This window comes from Scylla paramamosain, chromosome 7 (genome assembly GCF_035594125.1).
Source record: "Scylla paramamosain isolate STU-SP2022 chromosome 7, ASM3559412v1, whole genome shotgun sequence".
Taxonomy (NCBI): domain Eukaryota; kingdom Metazoa; phylum Arthropoda; class Malacostraca; order Decapoda; family Portunidae; genus Scylla; species Scylla paramamosain.
Window position 1 is genome coordinate 23,781,149 of NC_087157.1, and position 23,029 is coordinate 23,804,177.

General features: G+C 42.5%; 1 protein-coding gene across 1 annotated transcript in view; it reads right to left on the bottom strand.

Annotated features, from left to right (window-relative positions):
* The window catches only part of LOC135102244 (organic cation transporter protein-like), a 125,839-nt gene that overhangs the window by 61,864 nt on the left and 40,946 nt on the right, over positions 1-23,029 (bottom strand). The window contains exons 6-7 of the mRNA XM_064007124.1: positions 12,139-12,293; positions 11,577-11,745 (exon numbers count right to left, since the gene is read on the bottom strand). Coding sequence (XP_063863194.1) covers positions 11,577-11,745; positions 12,139-12,293 — 324 coding nt within the window. The remainder of the gene's footprint in view (positions 1-11,576; positions 11,746-12,138; positions 12,294-23,029) is intronic.

Consider the following 23,029-nt stretch of genomic DNA (forward strand, 5'->3'; position numbering starts at 1 on the left):
AATGAAGCTTTGGCAAGACTCAGATAAGGATTACCTAGAAAACTTGGCTAAATCCATGCCTAGAAGGCTCCAGCAAGTAATCAAGAGCAAGGGTAAAATGATAAAATATTAATCTGTGAGTACAGGATTTAGTTTTTAGTACATTTTCTAACCATGCCCCACTTTTTTATTACTTTTGTTTAGGGATCATATCTTCAATGACCGTGACTGTAGGTCAACAACCTATGTATATGATGGACAGCAACCTCTAACATCTACCTATGAAAAAATCTATTAACCTTGGAGTGCTATGCTGGTAATGGAATGACCACAATTTATACCCCCTTAATACTGTGCCTGCTGCCAATATGGTGGGTGGGGAGGCTTTAGATCTGGTGGCTGGGGCCCAATACAGAGGGGATGCTTGCCATCTTGGCCTCAGACCCTGGCCCTCACTTTGATGTTTGACAAATTTTGCCTGGCCTTATTCTCCCCTTGTTTTGTTTCTCTCCACATGATTTCTCCTGTCCCTTCCCATTCCTCCTCCTGTACACCTCCTTCCTATGGTGTGAATCCCAAGGTGTGAGAGCCATGCTCATGGGATGGGAGGCTGACCATGTATCAGTTGCAAACAGCCTCAAGAGACCACAGGTATGGTTCCCCTTGTATTGTTTTGTCCCAACTAGTTTCCAAACCCAACTAGTTTCCAAACCACTCTTTAATACCATCTTAACACACTTCTTCCCCCACTTGCTACTCCTAACATTCCACAGAAACATCTTTCTCACTAGTCTTGCATCATCTGTTTGCTCTAATCTAGCTTTGTACCTCAAGGTTGCTTTTGCATGTCTCTCTCTCTAAAAGTACTCCAACCCATGTCCCCTCACAAGGCCTCTATTGCTGCATACCTTTGTGCATTAAGTGCCATCCTTGCTACTCTATTCTGTCCTACTTCTAACTTTTCTAATTAATTCTCATTCCACACGATTACATCCATACCATACATAATGTTTGGAACAGCCAAGCTCTTCCAAACTTCTCGCAGCACGTCACATTTACTAGCTCTCATCCTTGCTGCACTTCCTAGATGACCCACCCACTGGTTCACCATGCTTATCTTTCCATTCTTTGCCTTCACACAGCCATTTGGACTCATCCACATTCCCAGGTACTTGTATTCATCTGTCTATCACAAGACATTCCTTCTCAGTCTCCACACTGAATTTCTTTCATCCTCTGACCTATTCACAATCATGACCTTGCTTTTCTCATTGCTAAATCTCACACCAAAGTCCCTTCCGTACCCATCTATAACATCAAACAAACTTTGAAGCTCATCTGCTGATTCACTCATAACCACTACATTATCTGCATAAAAAAGCACACATACCTTATCTCCACACTCACTCCCATATTCATTCTTCTCATTCTGGTTGTTAACTCCTCTGTATACAAGCTAAAAAGGGTTGGTGACAAAATACAGCCTTGCCTAACTTCTCTCTCACTCTTTACCCAATCTGTTTCTATATTCCCTAGTCTGTAACTAGCTCTTGTGTCCACATAAATACTTTGCACCATGTTAACTATCTTTGAACTCAACCCAATCTTTTCTAAGACTCTACCTAGCATTTCTCTATTCACTCTACCATAAGCTTTCTCTATATCTAGAAAACCTAAGTACAGTTTACTACCATCCTTCTTCTTTCTTTCAATAATTCCATTCACTACAAACAAGTTATTTTCTGCTCTTCTGTCCACATGAAATCCATTCTGTTCCTTACCTAACACTCCAGCTCTCTCAATCCACTTACACAATCTCTCATTCAACAATGCACTGAAAACTTTACCTACTGTGTTCATTAATGCAATCGGCCTGTTTTTTTTCAACTCATTTTTACTCTTGTATCCTCCCTTATGCAGCAGTCACCCAGCATTCATTCCACATTCTTGGCAGTCTCTCCTCCTCCAACACCTGGTTAAATAATTCAGTCATTCTATCAATCACAACTTCCCCTCCATTTTTGTACATCTCATAAGGTATTTCATCTGGCCCTGCTGCCTTCCCACTCTTCTGCCTATTCACACATTTCTCCACCTCCTCCCAGCTGATTCTTTCATTCAACTCATCTGCATTCTTCCTCTCCAGTGTCACACACCCTCCTCTTACATCACGTACCTCACCTACACCTCCAATCTCTTCCCAGAACTCTTTTATTGCTCTTCTCATTTCTTCCCTATCTGTCACCACTGCTCCATTCACCTTCAGACTCTCCACATTCTCATTGTCAGGCATTCCCTCACCCCTCAGGAATCTGTACCATTTCCGGCCACCTTCAGCAACTTTCTCTCTTAGGGACTGAATCACACTCCTCTCACACCTAACTTTAGCATTCATTATTTTTTGCTTTATCACCTTTATCACTCACTGCTGACTCACATATGCTGTCCTTGCATTTTGGTACTCACTCTTAGCCTCCTCACTCTCATGCCTCCTCTTTCTCAACTGACTGCACACCCTATTTAGTCTCTTCCTTTCCTTTCTAGCATTCCTAATTTCGTAACTCCACCATAGCTTATATGCACGCTTCCTGGGACTTGCTCTTATCTGGCTTGCTGCTGCATTTCTCACATTCTCCACAAAACTATCATTCATTTCTTCCACACCATTCAAATTTTCATCCTCCCAGTTTCTCTCACTCAAGTCTACCAGGAAATTCTCCCGTCTTACATCCCTCAGTCTCCACTTTCTCCTCTTAGCCTTGGCATTTGTTCCATCTCTTCCATTCAACTTAACATTCTAATGCCAGCATGTTATAGTCTGAGACAATGTCAATCATTCTATCCTCATCTATCCACATGCAGTCCACAATCTCACACATTTTCCCATTCACTAGCATGTAGTCAATCACAGACTCCTGGTTCCTGGCATACCAAGTCACTGTCAGTGTCTCATTCAGGTTTTCTAGGTCCATCCCATTCACAAACTCATCAAGCATCTCACCATTCCTATTCATTTGTTCACCTAAAATACCTGTGTGTGCATTCATGTCTCCCATATTAATTACTCTCTCTCCAGCATGATCTCTTGCAATCTTCTTCAATATACAGTACTTTCTGCTATTCTCGCTAACTGCTCTCTCACCTTCCACTGGCATGTACACTACAACTACTCTCTCAGGTCTACCATGCTCATTCCTACACTCCACTTGGGCAGCTAACACGTCCTCACCCTCTGCACTGTCTACTACATCAAACTCTTCTACTTTCAGGCTCCTCATCTTTCTGTGGAGCAAGACTATGCCTCCTAACTTCTGTTTACTGTGTCCCTTCCCTACCATCATATACTCACTCCCTTCCATTCGCACCACATCCCTCCGGTGTTTCTCAGTTATTCCTACCAAGTCCACACTCTACTCATTGAACTCCCTGTATACATCTTCAAATTTGCCAATGCCCCATCCTCTCACATTCATATAACCAAGTTTCATACATGACCTTGCCTGCCTAGTGTCTTCCCTTCCTTACACTCCTATCCCTCATTCAGGCAGAGTCCATGCACATGGTGGACCTTGCATGCATTCACTCACGCAGCCACCTGCACATCCTCTTGTTGCCAACTTCATTGAGGTGCAACCTATCTGGTAGGAAGTCCACGCCCTCCGTCAGGGTAGTGCCCAGGTCAATGAGGCTGATGTTGCCTTTCTTGCCCCTCAGCCAGTCCAGCTTTATTCTCAGCATTTCCTCCTGGATCTTGAAGTTTGATCATCTTCTTGGTTACTCATACTGGTCTCCTCTTGGCCGTATGATCACTCCCACCATGGCCACACTCAGGTTCTTGTCCTCAGCAGCTTTCACTGCCTTCACCACCTCTCTCACTGTTTCTTGTGCTCCAATCCTCTCCAGGTCATTACTGCCACCCTGGATCACAAGCAGACCATTCTTAAACTTCTGGGTCTTCTCAGTCACTGTCTTCTTTATTTCGTGGATCTTGGCTCCCCTCAGGCACTCCTGTGAGCTCCCAATCATCTTGGTTTTGAGGTGGGAACCTACATCCCTGACCATGCTGTCCCCAACAACGCAGATTGGAGACTTCCTCTAAATTATTTTCTTCATCATTGGCCCTCTTCGTGGTTGCTGGTCTTTCTCCTCTGTTTGCATGTTCTTGTCTTCCAGGTCTTGCCGGACGTTCACAGCCTGTGTATCATTATCTTTGATGTCCCCCGTCTGCATGTCCTTAATGCTGGTCACTATTGCTGTTGTCTGTGTTTCCTTGGCCACCATGTCCTCCTTCCTGGTCTTCAGCTTCTCCTTCTCCAGACATTTGTCACACAAAAACATAATGTTTTTCTGGCTCAGCATCTTGGTGGAGGCCTTGAGCCCCACACAGGCTGTATGGAACCACAACTCACACACCACACACACAGCATGAATGAAGTCATAAATGCACTGAGAGAGAGAGAGAGAGAGAGAGAGAGAGAGAGAGAGAGAGAGAGAGAGAGAGAGAGAGAGAGAGAGAGAGAGAGAGAGAGAGAGAGAGAGAGAGAGAGAGAGAGAGAGAGAGAGAGAGAGAGAGAGAGAGAGAGAGAGAGAGTGTGTGTGTGTGTGTGTGTCGGTGCAGGAAGCGAGGCCACACAGCTAATCACTGTAACAAGGACATCTGTGATTACTGCGGTAGACAAGGGCACCTCGCAGACCACTGCCGCAAGCACCAAGCAGAGGCAGCCAGGAGCCTTCAGTGTAAGTACTGCTTGCGCTGCAGCCACAAGGAAACCAGCTGCTACACGCAAACAGCTGAGGCCAGACAAGAGCGCCTCATAAGAGCAATCCTGTCAGAGCGGCCCCCAACCCCTGGTCCCGACCGTACAGCGCTGAACACCACATTCCCACTCTGGTTCCATCCATCCCACAACTCCCAGCCACTAACCCACCAGTAACATGGCTACTAGCAGCCTGCACGACCTGTCAGCCAATGTGCAGGGTTTTAGGACTAACGTCAGGGTACTGATCCACTCATTCGTTCTCAATGTAGTGGTGACAGTGAAAACTTTTCTCGACAACACGTGTGTCATCACCTGTAACAAAATTCCTGGCTACTCCCATTGGATCAGGAGTGACTGTCAAGGTGGGTGAGGAGGTGGTGTGGTAGTGTGCTTCCATGACAGCCTACAGGTCAACACACTCCCCATTGACATCCCCACGATGCTGTTCCTCCATATCATTCTCGAAGACAAGAGCTCCCTACTGCTCTGTGCTGTGTACTGGCCACAGTGGCATGGCAACAACGCGCTTCACTATCTGATAGACCGCCTGGACGACATCATGACTACTCACGACTGTCAGCACGTAGTGATTGTTGGTGACCTCAATCACCACTTGGTGATGAGGGCCTTCACAGAGCTCACAGCAGTGCAGGGACTCCACAATCATGTGGACTTTCCTACATGTCAGCATGGAGGCTCCCTGGACCCAGTGCTGACGGACCTGCCTCAAGAATGTGTTCAGTGCCACCCTCTTGACCATGTGGGCAGCTCTGACCATCATGCAGTGCACACGACTGTCAGCGTTGCCCTGGCGCATGATGAGGATCATCAGCAAGTCACCTGGCTGTGGGACTGCGCCAACTGGGTTGCTGTGCGGCAGGTCCTGGCCCTGATAGACTGGGACTCAATATTCACCAGGGACCCACACCTTGACCCTCATTACTGTCCTCTGCACACTGCAGCAGCAACATGTGCCACACAGGATGTACTCAACCAGCCCAAAGGACCACCCCTGGTTTAGGTACAGATGCAAGACTGCTGCTGAGCAAAAGTACAAAGCCTGGACACAGTACAAGAGGCACCCCACAGTGTAACAAAGCCCGACACAGAAGAATGTGCAAGATCATGACAAAGACAGTTAAGTGGGCCAAGGCAAGGTGGGAGGCAGATATGAGGCAAAAGCTGGCCTACAAACAGGTTGATGCCAAGCAGTGGTGGGGATTAATAAAGGAGAGGCAAGGTGTCTCCTCTCATGAACGCATCACTGCCCTTAGGAAGCCTGATGGGGATATGGCTGTCTCCAGCCAAGATAAAGCAGACTTCCTCGCCCGCCAGTTCACTGAAAAAATGAAAACTCCAAAGCCAGACAGGCAATTGCCCATCCTCCCCCACCTCACTGCCTTGAAACTGGAGGGCATTGCCATCTCTGAGGACACCATCAGAAGACACCTGAGGGATGTCAACACCAGAAAGGCCCCTGGTCCTGACGGCGTGACCCCACATCTCCTCAAAAAGGGTGCTGATGAGCTCACTGCCCCTCTCACACAAATTTTTCACTGCTATTTGCAGCGAGGGGTCTGGCTGTCACTATGGAAGGAGGCACGAGTCACATCCGTGCATAAAAAGAAGTCAAGGTCTGAGCCAGGTAACTACCGGCCAATCTCACTCCTCTCCGTACTCAAGTAAGATCTTCAAGAGGATCATAAGCGAGCAACTCACTGAATACCTCAAGCAGCACCACCTGCCAAAGCAGTTTGGCACCACCGCCAAAGCAGTTTGGTTTCAGAAAAGGCTGCTCTACCTCAGACCTCCTTCTCCTCCTTTCTAAGGCCTGGCACGACGCCCTCGACACTGGCCGTCCCTCCCTAGTGAATGCCCTCAACATAGCTGGAGCCTTTGACTATGTGTGGTATCGAGGCCTGATAGCAAAGCTCAAGCAGCTAGGCATCGCTGGGGAGCTACTCCACCTGTTCTCCAGCTACCTCACTGGCAGGAGTCTCCAGGTGGTGGTGCAAAGACATACCTCAGCCAGCTACCCAGTGCAGGCCTGTTCCACAAGGGTCAGTCCTGGGACCCACGCTGTGTAACATCTACCTGAATGACATCCTACAGGGCAACCCCACAGCCTGTGCCAATGCTGATGACTGTACTCTCTCTGATCCTACTCAAGGGGTGAAGTACAGGAGATAAACTCCGTCAACAGACAGCTGGACGATGTGATGGCCTGGGGACAGAGAGGTGGCAAGTCAAGTTTGCCCCCAACAAAACCCAAGCCATGGTAATATCATGTGTTGGGGAGGATGCAGACCACCTGCATGGAAGGCTGAGGCTCAGGGAAGACATCATTCCTCTACAGAACAGCACTGACATCCTCAACATGGAGATTGACTCTCAGCGTCAACATGGAGATTGACTCTCAGCTGTGCTTTGACAAGCACCTTGAGAAGGTGGCCCAAAATGCCTCCTTGAAGGTGACATTGCTGTGCCAAGTGAAGCACCTCCTCACCTCTGATGACCTGCTGACCCTGTACAAGGCCCAAGTCAGACCTGTCATGAAGTAGGCCCCCTTCACTTGGATGTCAAATGCCTGCTGTCACCTCAGCCTGCTGGATAAGGTACAGAGGTGGGCAGAACGCCTTATCCACGGAGGGGACCAGCAGAGACCATTCCAGTAACCATGGCAACAGCAGCAGCAGTGGACACAACAGACTGGCACAGCAGCTCCAGCACTGGACTGCTTGGAGCACCACAGGAGAGTTGCTGCCCTGGCAGTGCTACACAAAGCCCAGGTCCAGCACATGCCGCACCTGGTGGATCTGAGGGCCACCTGGAGGAGGTCTGAGCGATGCACGAGGACGGTGCTGAGCAACAACTCCCTCTTGGAGGTCCCAAGGTCCTACTCCACCACCCACCAGCACGCCTTTACTGCCACAATGGACAGGCTGTGGAATGCCTTCACCACTGCTATGGACATCAGGCAAATGTCCACCCAGCAAGCAAAGGTTGCCCCCCACAGATGGCTACAGCAGCAGCCACCTTGACATTGAAGTTTACAGTGTACAGTGTGCAGTGTGTAGTCAGTAGTATCTGTAAATATGTGGACCGTAGCTTTACAATAGTTTGTCACACAATAGTGTAAACTTTAGTTACCAATATGTCCTCCCTAATTATATCACTGTACTTACTGCAAATGTTTAAATAAAAAAAAAAGCAGAGAGAGAGAGAGAGAGAGAGAGAGAGAGAGAGAGAGAGAGAGAGAGAGAGAGAGAGAGAGAGAGAGAGAGAGAGAGAGAGAGAGAGAGAGAGAGAGAGAGAGAGAGAGAGAGAGAGAGAGAAAGGTGAATTTTTTGCTCAAACCCTTGCTTAAAACTCTACCTTGGATGATTCTGGGCTTGTTCCTCCCTCTCCTCCACCCTCTGACTACTTCATGCTACCTATTAACATTCTTCGCAGTAATGTTTTCCATGGCCTAAACCCTCAGAAGGCTTACAGACCTGATGGGGTCCCTCCCATTGATCTCTGAAACTGCACCTCTGTGCTTGCACCTTGCCTATTCAAACTCTTTCAAGTCAACAACTACCTTTCTTTCTTGTTGGAAGTTTGCCTACATTCAACCTGCTCCTTAAAAGGGTGACTGTTCTAATCCCTCAAACTACCATCCTATTGCTTTTAACTTCTGCTTATTTTTTTATTCTATCTTCAACAGGAAGATTCTAAAACATCAATCACTTCATAACTTTCTATCTGATTGCCAGTGTGGGTTCCATCAAGGCTGCTCTGCTGGTGATCTTCTGGCTTTCCTTACTGAGTCTTGGTCATCCTCTTTTAGAGATTTTGGTGAAACTTTTGCTGTTGCCTTAGTATCAAAAGCTTTTGATAGAGTCTGGCACAAAGCTTTGATTTCCAAACTACCCTCCTACGGCTTCTATCTTTCTCTCCACAACTTTATCTCAAGTTCCCTTTCTGACCGTTCTATTGTTGCTGTGGTAGACAGTCACTGTTCCTCTAAAACTATTAACAGTGGTGTTCCTCAGGGTTCTGTCCTGTCACCCACTCTCTTCCTATTATTCATCAGTGATCTAAACCAGACTTCTTGTCCTACCCACTCTTATGCTGATGAAACCACCCTGCAATTTTCTATGTCTTTTCGTAGATATCCAACCATTCAGGAAGTCAACAGTTCACACAGGGAAGCCACAGAACGCCTGACTTCTGCTCTCTCTAAAATCTTTGACTGGGACAGAACAAACTTAGTATTGTTCAATGCCTCAAAAACACAATTCCTCCATCTATCAACTCAACACAACCTTCCAGACAACTATCCCCTCTTCTTGAGTGACAATGAACTGTCCCCCTCTTCTACACTGAACTTTCTTAGTCTGTTCTTTACTTATAATCTACAGTGGACCCTTGAGTAACGAACGGTTTGAACAGCAAACAATCTCGGTAATGAACTGAAATAGTTGAAATATTACAACCTACAAAACAAACTAAAAGCTCAATAACGAACTGGCGAAAATAACGTAACAAGACCTGGCAACACTGGCATAAAGAGACTTGGCAACACTGGCATTAAGTGACCTGGAAACACTGCTCCAGTTCCTCACACCATAAGCATAAACAAGAGGCTGCTCTTAGTGTTTGCTCCTTGTTTAGCCTTGTTTAGCAGCGTTTTGTGAGCAAGACAGCATTCAACAATATGGACAGCATGAAGAAGTTGGAGAAGACAAGACAGCCTATTACAGTCACTATGAAAAAGGAAATCATCAAGAAGCATGAGGAAGGAGCAACCATCACCCAGTTGTGTCGCCTTTATGATCATAATAAGAGCACCATTGGCACCATCATCAAGGACAAAGATAAATTTAAGGCTGCCACGGCTCCACAGGGCATCACTAAGTTGGTGAAAACAAGAAACAGTGTTACAGATAAAATGGAAAACTTGTTAATGGTGTGGATAAGAGAAAGGCAACGAGCAGGTGATTCAATTTCTGAGGCATTTATATGTGAAAAGGCGAGAAAAATCTATGATGAGCTGAGGGCAGAGGCATGTGGTACGAGTGTAACTGCAGTGGGTGACTTTGTTGCCTCTAAAGGATGGTTATTCCGTTCTCGGAACTGCATGGGCTTACACAGTGTTGGGCGGGATGCGATGAACTATTTCGACAACCCAGAAGATGAACCACCAGCCAAGAAATGCAGGATTGAAGCTGAAGAGGAAGCTGAGAAGGGGGACCAGGATGACCAGATTGACCCAGATGACCCATCAGTATCCTCCACAACCAAGTATGGGGGGCATTTTTAGTGATTTTGGGTAAATGTTTGTGTTATTCTTGTGTACTTTGGCATTTACATAAGTTTGAGGGCCATTGTTAGTGATTTTTGGTATTTTTTTGTGTTATTTTTGTGTATTTTGTATGTTGTGAAACCAATTAAATTATTTGCCTAATAAACTTTTCCTTTAACAAACCCCTCAATGGAACCAATTACATTCGTTATTCAAGGTCCACTGTAAATTGTAAACTTCACATCTCATCTACGAGATATAGTTAAAAAAAGCTTCTATGAAATTAGGCGTTCTGAGATGTCTCTGCCAGTTTTCTCACCCTTTCAGATGCCAACTCTCTACAGGGGCCTTATCTGTCCATGTACGGAGTATGCTTCACATGTCTGGGAGAGATCCACTCATACCACTCTTTTAAAGAGGGTGGAATCAAAAGCTTTTCATCTCATCAATTCCTCTCCTCTAACTGACTGTCTTCAGCCTCTTTCTCACTGCTGCAATGTTGCATCTTTTGTTATCTTCTGCTATTTTCAGGCTAACTGCTCTTCTGATCTTGCTGATTGCATGCCTCCCCTCCTCCCACAACCTCGCTGTACAAGACTTTCTTCTTTCTTTCACCCTTATTCTGTCTGCCTCTCTAATGGAAGTGTTAACCAGTATTGTCAATCATTCTTCCCTTTCTCTGGTAAACTCCTTGCCTGCTTCTGTATTTCCACCTTCTTATGACTTGAACTCCTTTAAGAGGGAGGTTTCTAGACACTTATCCCAAATTCTTGACTACCAGTTTGGACCCTATTCAAGGACTGTTATCTCAGTGGACCTTTTTTTTTTTTTATTGTATTTTTGTTGTCCTTGGCCATAAAAAAAAAAAATGCTGCACCACACACACACACACACACACACACTCTTCTGTACTACCACTTGTATTTGGTTTATAATGATAATGATACTATTACTACCACTATGACTACTACTACTACTACTAATAGTAGTAGTACTACTACTACTAACACCACCACTGCTAATACAACATTGTAATTATCATCAGGGTTTAGTAATTTTCAATACATAGCTTTTATCCTTAAAATGATTGTGTTGGCCAGTACCCCCACTGCTTCATTTATCCACTGACCTCAAACACAACCCAGTCCACACTCATGTATATATGCTGAAACCACAAGTGTACTAATGATTCATGCAACAACAACAGAGGAGGAGCAGGCCTCTCTCTCTCTCTCTCTCTCTCTCTCTCTCTCTCTCTCTCTCTCTCTCTCTCTCTCTCTCTCTCTCTCTCTCTCTCTCTTTCTCTCTCTCTCTCTCTCTCTCCTTCAGTCTATAGATACAACACATCTCTTCATTACTAACTGGTAAAGATTTGTCTTGTTTACTGGTCATGGTAAGTGAATATTTCATTTTTAAACCCAAGAGTTGCTATCACATTTGAATCCTTGAACTTTCAACCTAAGAAATCTTATCTCTTTGTTCAGGTCGACCCCCTGTCTTTTACCTAAATATCTGGCCTCGACATATGCTCAAGGAAATACAGTACTTACAGTAACAATGGGACGACAAGAAGGAAAGGGAGTGACGACACCATCTGCAGTTCTCTCCACTCCCGCAACATATAACCAAGACCTCCAAAAACTATGGTGAACAATGCCCATCCCACTGCCACCAAGATGCCCATTGTGGCCCTCATCCATGATGGTACTGTCTCCATCACTGAAAAAGTAACAAATTCATTCTCTACATACTATGCATCTTGTATCTGCACTAATGTAAACATTTTTATACTGTGCCTCAGCCAAACATCTTGATTTCTTATTCATAATCATCATCTTTATTTCATCTTATTGTATAGCATTTTCTTAATATATGTTCCTAAGTATCAATTAACATACGGTAATGATTAAGACTGCCATTATTAAAGACAGTGTTATTTTTGTCTTAGGACATTTTAATCTCCTATGCATCTATCACATTTAAAAACAAGGATCATACAACCTCATTTAACATTTGTGCATGACAAAAATTTACCTATAGCAACACAAACACCTTGTATGATTCAGCAGCACATGGCTGGTGTCACTGAAGGTACATGCTCTTATTACTCACCTATGACATATACACTCTGTATGTACGTCACGTAGATGAAGCCAATACAAAACCGAGCAATGAAGATAAGAGAAAGGTTTGGCAGCCAACTGGAACAGGCAGCAATCATCAGGAACAATGTAAGGCCGAGGATTATGATCAGCCGTCGCCCAAACCTGAAGAAAGGAGTGTTTGCTTTGTATCAATTTTGTATTTGCTGCTATTCAAATCATACCACATGTGCCTCTTTACACACACACACACACACACACACACACACACACACACACACATATAGATATAGATATATATATATATATATATATATATATATATATATATATATATATATATATATATATATATATATATATATATATATATATATATATATATATATATATATATATATATATATATATATATATATACACAATGTAGACTGTTCTCTTAAGCTAGATTCCTGGGTTAGTATGCAAAAAACTTCATAAAAGCTCCTCTTAAAGCTACTCATGACTTTCAAATTCTCCTCATAGCTAGGAGCTAGACTTGTGAGTTATGCAGAGTAACTCATAAGGTGACTCCTAGCTATGAGCTAAGTGATTTATGAGTTAGCCCTAAGAAGGCGCTACCCTGTGTATTTTCCGCTACTAATAGCGCTAACATTTGGTTGGAAACATTTCTATCACAATAATAAGGATATGGTGGTATGTTATCACTTTAAGGTGAAATATAGAAATTTTGTTAATGTGCTAGGTATATAAATAAGAATCTATCAATATATTATACCTTGAAAAGAATATGTGTAGATTTTACCTTGGCGGCAGACGTTGTCCATCTCGGTTTACAAGTCACAAGAAGTCTAGGACCAACCAACAGCAGTACACCTTGCCAGCATAGAGCCAGCTCTGCAGTTATGCAACTGCTTAATACTATTTACTTAAACATTATTCTAATAGCAAGACTATATTTTCAGGATACAATTTTAGATATGCGGTGCTGCCCAATCATTCAGCCCAGTGCATTTCCTTTCTTTTTCCCTCTAACCCATTTCACTAACTAAATCAAACCAATCTAGACTAAACCAAACCTAACCTCACCTAACCTAACTCAACTACTTTGGCATAAGATAGTTTCGTTAATCAATGTTTGGTTAGGTTTGGTTGGGTGAGGCCTTGGGCCGTGCTGCTCCCGGTGTATATTCAATGGGTCTACCCAGCAATTGGGGACCTCCACATGCATGAATAGTGTGCCAGACATACAATTCGAGTGAACCACCTTCACTCCTTGTAACAGTCATTAAATTCTTACAAAATTTTGAATTAAAGTTTTCAAGAAAATCTAGCCAGATATAACCAAAATGCTTCAGGCTGTGTTACCAGTTGTTGTCAATGCTCCACCATTATCACTTGTGAGTAGCTCATAAACTTCTTAGGAGTCCTCTCCATGACTCATATCGACATGCCAGGAGTACTCATAACCCAACATGAACTTTTCTGCATTATTCATAAGGCTTATCAGCTACTCTTGGAAGGTTTATGAGCTCCATCCAGCTCATAAACAGACTTATGATCTTTTCTGTATGCAGCTCCTGCACCACTCTCTCGCTAGCAGTCATGTCAAACCACGTTTTGCATGCTCCAGTGAGAAATGTTTATATATATATGCCGTAACTCACTTCATATACAGGATAGCCTGTTTTGGTTGACACCATCAGATCAGACTCACCATTGGCTGTAGAATCAAGATGTATTGTTAAAAAAAAACTTGACAAAACAAAAAGGAAAATGGCATTACAAAGAGTTGAACTGTGAAGATGTTAAAAAATGTTTAACATGTTTTACTTATGCTTGCTATTTTCAACAGTTAGTCATTGAACGCCGAGATATATTATTGCATTACGTAGGAAAACTCTTGCCAACACAATAGTGTGATCAGAATGTAGATAAATCTCCACATATTGAAAACACAGAGTCATTTAAAGTAACATGTCACTTGCGGCAACCATCACGGCAGCACGATGCTTGGCATGGTATGTGGAGACTGAGTGAAATCAGGCACCAAACAACTGGGACAGTACTTGTAAAAAGTTATAAATAATACCCAGAATTATTGTACTGATGGTTATGAGAATTCATAATTTTCTCTCATAAGGGCTATAGGTTTTCATATCCTTTTTCACTTGTGTGTAAGTTATGGGTAACTAAAATTTGTATGTTGTTTACTGATACAAAAAAAGACTTGGAAAGATGAAAACATAATATTTTAGCATATTTTTTTTGTGGCAGTTATACAATCACTTTTAAAACTATGATGTCACGTCCCAAAATTGCCGAAGTTAAGCAAGATTATGCCTGCTACAGGTAAAAATAAACTTACTCAAAATTTTAGATTAATTGAAAATTTCAAACTGATTTTAGATTGATAATGGTCATCATAATATATGTGAAGAATAGTACTTTTTTTTTATCTTTGCTTATCCCTTTTTTTTTTTTTTTTACATATTGTAATGTTACAGCAAAAATTGCCTTACTCTTCTTTAAAGCCTAATTTGGTTAGAGAGACTGGGTTATGTTACAACAGGATTGCCTTAATCCTTTTTAAAGCATAATTTGGCTAGGGAAGCTGAGCTATGTTGATAAATAAAAAAAAGAAAAGAAAAGAAAAGCCTACCAAAAGAATTGTACAATGAAAATATGTAACTTTTCTTCAGAAAAGCAAAGGTCATTTATATAATGGAGGCTGTTCTAATACACCTCTCTTCAGCAAACTTTTATTACAAGTTTGAATGGAATTAATTCATGAAAGCTGAGGTATTGTGGGATAAATTTTGTCAATCTTTCAATCCCAGTATACCCATAAATGCACATTTATCTATTTATCTATATCTATCTACCTATCTATCTATCTATCCATATATATATATATATATATATATATATATATATATATATATATATATATATATATATATATATATATATATATATATATATCCCCCCTTGTCTAATCAGTAGAATTTATAAAAGTAAAGTATTTTATTCAACACTGTGGAGAATGGTGTGTGGGCATACATCCATATGTGCAATATGTTGCATTACCTCCCTTCCCTCTCTCCTTGCACCCCCTCTCCATAGCAACGGTGCAGGAAATTGTTCAGGGCACTTTCCATCAGAGCAGTCACTATCCAGCAGTTGGAAGAAGCAGATGTACTGAGACATGCTCTAATATTTGAAGGAGACTAAGGGGGATACTAGTTAGCTGGATTAGTTGCTTTAAGGGTATAAGTGAGTCATTACTGGCCATACATCCTGGCCTATTTACGTAGAATAGAAATCTACATAGAAGTCTGCCAGTAAGGGTAGTTGTGTATACCATGCACTATACTCAGGAAAGTAACTCCTCAGTTGTGTGAGTGTACAAGTTGAGTGTACAAATCAAGTTTGCGCAGTGAGTGGTGACTGACCCTCCTGTGTGTTAATGGGCACTCTTTCGTAGTAGTTTCTTTTGTCTTTTGTTAGCAACCCTGTTTTGTCTTAAATGCTACTGCAGGTTGATGCAGTTCAGCTTCAGAGGACTTGAGTAGTTAGCTGTGTAGTGAACTTTACTCCCTCCTCAGGTCCTGATTAGGCCTGTCATCCAGGGGGCAGTAAACATTACTACTCAGCTTGAGGCTATAACACTTTGTTGGGCAGTGGGAGGACTGTCACGATGAGTGGAACTCCAACACGGTATTATATTTTGACCATATGTGTGTTATTGTATGTTAACTGCTTTTCCTAGATGTGGTTGTCAATTCTGCTGCAGCAGTGGTTGTTAAGTGTTGTTTGGAGTATTTCCCTTGTCTGTGGGTCAGTAAAACAGTCTGGCGACCTCAACTTAGTGTGACCTGGGGTTATGACAGTTGTGAATAGGATGCAGGAGTCATAAGGGACCCTGTATACCTGTATGTGAGCCCTGCACTGAGTCCACACAAGAGGTAGCTCCGTGAAGCTAGTCCAGGTGCTGCTGCTTTGTAAAGGGACTTGGAATTGTGGTTGTAACAATATATTATTCTGGAAGGTTCCCACTGTGTCGCTGCTGCACTGTCCCCCATATCCAGGACCCTCACCTATCACCAACTATCACGCCAAGTGTCGTGCCACTGTGATGGTTGCAACAAATGACATGTTGTTATAAATGACTTTTCAATATGTGAAGTTTTATCTGCATTTTGATGACAATATCGTGTTCATGAGAGTTTTTCCTACATAATGTAATAATATATTTCACCATTCAATGATTAACTGTTGAAAACAGCAAGCATAAGTAAAACATGTTATAAACATTTTTTAACACCTTCAGTTCAACTCGTTGTAATGCCATTTTTCTTTTTGTTTTACCAAGTTTTTTTTTACAATACATCTTGATTCTGCAGCCACTGCTGAGTCTGATGGTGTCAACCAAAACAGGCTATCCTGTTTATGGAGTGAGTTATGGCATATAATATAAAAACATTTCTCACTCTAGCATGTAAAATGTGGCTTGACATAAGCACTAGCAAGAGAGTGGTGCAGCCAATCAGCTGCGAGCTTACAAACCCACCTAGGTGCCAGGAATCTAGCTTAACCCTGTTGTCTACAGCTTTCTTGGATTTTCATTCTTCCTGGGAGTAGTGTATTAAGTATGAGAAAACATCACTAGTATAGTAGGTTCAAGTGACCAAGTGCACGTGCAGCCCCATAATTACAGCCAGACGTACAATGCATCCACTCCCAGCCACGGTGTAGTAGGTTCAAATGACCAGCAAGTTTCAAGTAATCAAGTGCATGTGCAGCCCCATTTTTACTGCCAGATGTACAACGCATTCATTCCCAGCCACAGCAACGCACAAATGTCTTCAGCCGACACCATTTGACAGCAGCAGTAGTAGGCAATGTTAGGTAACATTAGGTTAGGTAATGTTAGGTTAAGTTAGGTATTGCTACACATCATTTAAGTTAGGTTAGGTAATGCTAGGTTAGATTAGCATCCTATTATCTTAAAACTTGAACCATTAATAGTACCAAATGGTTTGATAAGATAAATAATCCATATCTAATACTTGAATTCTAATAAAAAGTAAAAACAGACTGATATATTAAAGAGAAATTGTGTGATGTGGCATAGTAGCTAACAGATCTCGGCCAATGCTTAAATGTTCTCCTGAGAATAAAGAGTGTAATAAAAAGAGGGAGCCCAGGGAGGTCTGTGCACTGCCGTGGCTGGGAGTAAATGAGCCATACGTCTGGCAGTGAAAACAGGTGCATGTGCACTTGATCACTTGAAACTATGGCTGGTCACTAAAACCTACAACACTGGATAAACAATAAGCGTTTTCATTAGTGGTAAGGCACAACATACAGTGTTTGATTTCTACAGAACACGATTCACATCCCGCCACCAGATGACAGGCGTCACCACCCTTGGGAAAAACTGTTGTGTACATCACTCAGTTGATTTTAGGTAGTAATTCTGTATGATGAAAGAAGAAGTATTAATAGACTCTTCCATTACTTAAAGGTTCTTGGTCTATTTTCTTGGGAAGAGAAATTTTTCAGGGCAGCAGCAGACAAAGCAGTGGAGAGGCATGTGAGGTGTGTGGCAGCAGCATGTGCTCTTGTTTAGAGTTCGCATGTATGAGTTCTTAGCCAACCATAATTTTCTCCTTGCTTAGATTCATGTCAACTATAATATTGCAAAAATATATATTTCCTTGTGTTACTGTATCTAAAGCGTATGTACCTCACGTCATCGTTCCTCAGTAATCATAAGTGAAATATTCAGTAGTTTTCTATTTGCATGAAGACGTGTAATATGTGTAAGTATCAGTATTCAATGCTATACTAAGCACCATAGCTGATGCTCACTTGTTAGTAGAGTGTGGTTAACCCACTGGTCACCTGCGGGCATCACTCATGGCCAAGTCGCGCTCAGACAAAGATGGGCAGGATGGTGACCAAGGTAAATACTTTAATTTTGTAGTAAAAACTGATTGTCATAGTGCCAAGTTGATTGCATGTATTGTTAACGAATACTGTTATATGTTGAAACTGTTTATTATCAGTGTATAATGTTATTTTCTAAGAAATTGAGATCAAGAACTTGTTTGCAGTTCTTGCGGTCATGCCTACCTCATCAATAAATGTCAAGAGAGAGAGAGAACTTCCTTTCCTCGACCCTACAATGATGGGTGTGATCAGTAAAACAGACCACCTGAGAGCTAATGAAGACCTGCCAGTGTGACTACAGTAAGAACTCATTCCAACACATAAGAACTCGTCCCACAAGCAAGAAATTGGTTCCACGTGAGACCGTAGCAACAGTGACAAGGGGATGCTGACGTAAGCCTATAGGTTGACCTCTGAGGCCCCGGGATCAGCTCTACCCTTGACGATAACCACTCCCTTCTACCCACAGTGCCTTGCCACCATTTTGTAGAACCCATAGTCACAGGCAAGAAAGTATAAGAGTATGTATGTGCAATGAATTCAGTAGCCGAAGTGAACGAAAATTACCCACAATTAGCTAGTATTAGAGTGGTAATTTTAATTGCTCTTTCAGTGTCTCAGTATTGACACAATTAAATTGTTAAATATGTCTGATACTGAGGAAATTAATGTCGTAGATGGCCTTAGGGAAGGTGAGGATGAGCAAGTGGACAAGGGTCAAGCTTATAATGAAGAAGTTAGTGTCAGGGGATGAGTGCTGACCAACAAAGGAAGGGAATATCAAGTCAGTGTAACCAAGGGAAGAGCAGAGTCCTGTAAGCATAAGTGGAACAGTGTTACCAGTAAAATTAGGAAAAGACTAAACATCGTAATTAGCCCCTTTGAATTAGAAGTAATAGAGGCATTTCATCAGTATTATGTGGAATACACAAAACTCGTGGAACTAGAGCTAGAAGGGTCAGAGGAGCTAAGTGAAGCACTGGAACACAACCACCGAGTTCACCATGAAATATTAGAAAGTATAGAATGTAAAAGAAAAGCACTAAAGAGTGACAAAGGATCAATTTGTTCTAGCAAACGGTCTAGACATTCTAGAGTCTCATCTACTTCAACACATTCATCAGCACAAAGAAAGCAAGAAGCAGCAGCACAGATAGCCAGACTTAGAAAAGAAATGGAATATCATGATAGGTTAGAAGAGGCAGAAATTAGGTTAGCTAAGACAAAAGCAAGGTTAGCTAAGACAAAAGCAGAGGCAGAAGTTATGTTAGCTAGAGACCAGGCAATGTTCTTAAAGAAAAAGAAAGAGAGGGATTTAGCAGTCACTAGTGCAGAACTTAATGCTCTTAGCTTAGTTGAAGAAGTAAAATTGCTTTCAGGTGATGATGAAAGTGTAGGGAAGCAAAGTTATCTTCAACAATACATAGAGTCACAAAATGAAATGGAAGCACAAGCAATTGCAAATCAACAAAGTGACAAAGCCATGCCTCACAAATGTTACATTCCATGGCCTAGAAGAATCTCTTGCAATAGAGATAATGAATTGATGACAAACGAAGTAGATGGACAAATAGTTAGTGAACCTCAAGCAAAGAATCTCAACCCTACAGCTCAAAGTTTTGTACCAAATTCTCATAGACACACTCATAATGTCAACATGCCTAATAATGTGAGACAGAATTGTCAATCTTTTTCCCATCCTGGGAGAACTTTTGCAATTAACATACCCGATCCCAAGTGAAGCCTCCCTCCAATAGAACCTAACATTTTTGATGGAGAACCCATGGAGTTTCCAAGTTGATGAAAAACTTTGAAACTACGTAGAATCTAGAACTTCTATTAGTAGAGACTTGCCCACTAAAACAAATATACAACTGGTGAGGCAAAGGATGCTATTAAAATGTTAATACACTTTAACTCTGATGCTGACTATGGGCAAGCAAAGAAAATTCTTAGGGATAGATTTGGAAACAAAAGTATCATAGCTGATGCATACACAAAAAAGTTAATGAATTGGCTACCAATCTCTCAGCATAATAGTCCAGCATTAACAGTATTCTCAGATTTTTTGAAGTGCTGTCTAGTTGCAATGAAACACACTTCTCATTTGTCATTTCTGAATAACCCTAGAGAGCAGCGAAAGGTGCTAGCAAAACTCCCTGATCATATTGTTCATGACTGGAGAAAGCAAGTAATGACATGTCTTGATACTAACAGTAATAGCAACACTCCTAATAGTGATGAAGAGCATCACCCACCCTTTGAAATGTTAAGTGAATTTGTCCAGAAGGAAGCAAAAGGAGCAAGCAATCCCTTTGTTTCCTGGGATTCAGTAAGTAGGGAAGTAAATTATTGGATCAAAACTCAAACAAAAGCAGCCAACTGGGAACCAAAGGAATCAAACACCATGACAAAAAAATAGAGGGAGTAGAACTTTCATGGCTAAATCAATTGAGGAAAAACCAGTGTGCTCATGCCAAAATAAAGTACAAGCCAACAAACAGTATCCCAAGGAGCAGGAAAGGAAAGGACGGTTTTGTCACTACTGTACAAAGGATCATGATTTAGATGATTGCAAGGAATTTGCCAAACTTGACGGTAATACCATGTACAAATTTGCTAAAGAAAGATGGTTATGTACAGGGTATTTAAGAAATGGGTCACAAGGGAAAGGATTGTAGAAGAAGGAAAGTATGTAAAGTATGTCAGAGATACCATCCCACAGCTCTTCACAATGATGACATGACAAGAACTGAGAGCCAAAGGGTGCCAGAACAAGCAACTCAGCCTAAAGGTGATAAACCCACAGTAGTAACAAATAAAGTCAGTGACAGAATCAGTGACACATGACATGACAGTTCCTGTATGGTTACATCATGTTAGTAATGAAGAGAATAAAGTTTTAGTGTATGCCCTGCTGGATGAGCAGTCTGATGCTTCATTCATCAAGGAAAGCACTCTGAATAAACTGGGAGTTAGCAGACCATCAGTGTCACTTAATATCCACACAATAAGTGGAAAACAAATCACTGATTCTACCAAAATTCATGGGCTTAAAGTGAGAGGTTATAATGAAGAAGTGGAAATACTAATCCCTTCAGCATATTCAACAGAAAACATTTCTGCTGGACAGAGTCAGATACCAAGGCCCGAGACTGCTTGTGACTGGCCCCACTTAAAGGCAATCTCTGACAAACTAATGAAATATGACCCAAATGTTGACACAGGACTCCTCATTGGTCTTGACTGTGCAGAAGCCATTATAGCAGAAGAGTTAATAGCAGGTAATAGTAAGAAGCATCCCTATGCTCGAAGGACAGAGCTAGGTTGGGGGATCATTGGTAGAATCTCTCCTCATACAAGTCCAGTGGAGGATACAGTGGTAGTCTACAGAACAGTGACACAAGAAGTAGAAATGAATCAAGAAAAGAGGGTTAATTTCTTAGTGGTTCCTACTAAAACCAAAGAGATGATTAATCCTTCTCAAGTGAGAGATATGTTTGAACTTGACTTCAGTGATAGAAGGTCAGCTGACACTCCATTATCATATGAAGATCAAAGGTTTATGAGTAAGATAAAAGAAGGAATACATCAACTGAAGGATGGGCATTATGAGTTGCCCCTTCGTCTTAAAGATGATAATGTCAATCTTCCAAACAACAAACTAGTAGCAGAGCAGAGACTCAAGAAGTTAAGAGCTAAACTTGAGAAGGATAATCAACACAAAGGTGATTTTATGTCTGCAAATCACTCCTCTGCCACCGCTCGCTTTCCTATGAGAGAGACACCATGCTGCTTCGCCACTTCAGTGCTTGTGTTGTTTTCGTAATGATCAGACGTCTGCGCTCCGACTTCGTGCAGGTAGCCTTCTTCCCGTTATCCTGGTTTGGAGCGGAAAGGCTTTACCTCGGCCTGTTATCCGTTTAGGAGCAGGCTGCAACATCACCCTGTTATCCATACAGGAGCAGGGGAGAGCCCGTTCTGGTGCACTGAGAAGGGAGTTTATGACTCTCGTTCTCCTTGACAAACAAACAGTTCTGCCGCTACCTCCTGCCAGACAACATGTCAGAAGTGCCGTCACTGAGCTTGAGGGCTGCACCTACTTACAGGCAGCATAAAAGCGAAGGATCCTCGAGAAAGGACTCCTACAGGACTGGAAGGAGCTCTACCAGCAGGGAAGGTTCGGTGCGAGAACGTCTACATGGAGTTACCAGTGACTCAGAGGAAGATGTTTACCGGCCTCCACCTACGGTTGCTAGGGATTCTACTACATGGGAAGAGGCCTGTGCTCCACCCTGGCAAATGATTATGGACTCTTTGGCTGAATTACGAGCGGAAATGGAGGAAATGAAGAAGAAGAGAGAAAAAGCGCCAGATGGCATTAATGTCGCCAGCCATGATGTCAACACACTTCCCACAGTAAGTGTCAGAGGCGGTGCCAGCCCAAGTTTCTCAGGATTTCCCTCGGTACAGCAGACTGCCCAGGAGGAGGTTTTCAGGAAGTTTTAACCACGGATAGTGTCCTCAGGCAGTGTGCTAGGTCTTACGGCCCACTGGATGACATCTCAGAAGAGATTGACAAGCATGTTGCAGACATGGTAAATCATGTGTTTGACAATGGCATGCGTGAGGAGGAATACAAGGAAATTATGGAGGCAGATGTTGTGAAGAGGCCGAGAAACTGCCCGGCTTTGGCACCTGTTGAATGTAACACTCAGGTGCTGGAGGCACTGAAAACAGATGGTAAGAAGGCTGACTTTCGTATGAAAGAAATTAGCAAGGACATAGTTAAGGCTGCCACGATTGTCACCAAGTCACTCACAGTTTTGGACAAGGTTGCCCAGGAGGGTAACCAGGAGGTGGCCAACGAAATCCATATGCTTAATGGAGCTCTGGCCTTGCTTGGACATGCACATCACAGGAACAACCTGACAAGGAGATTC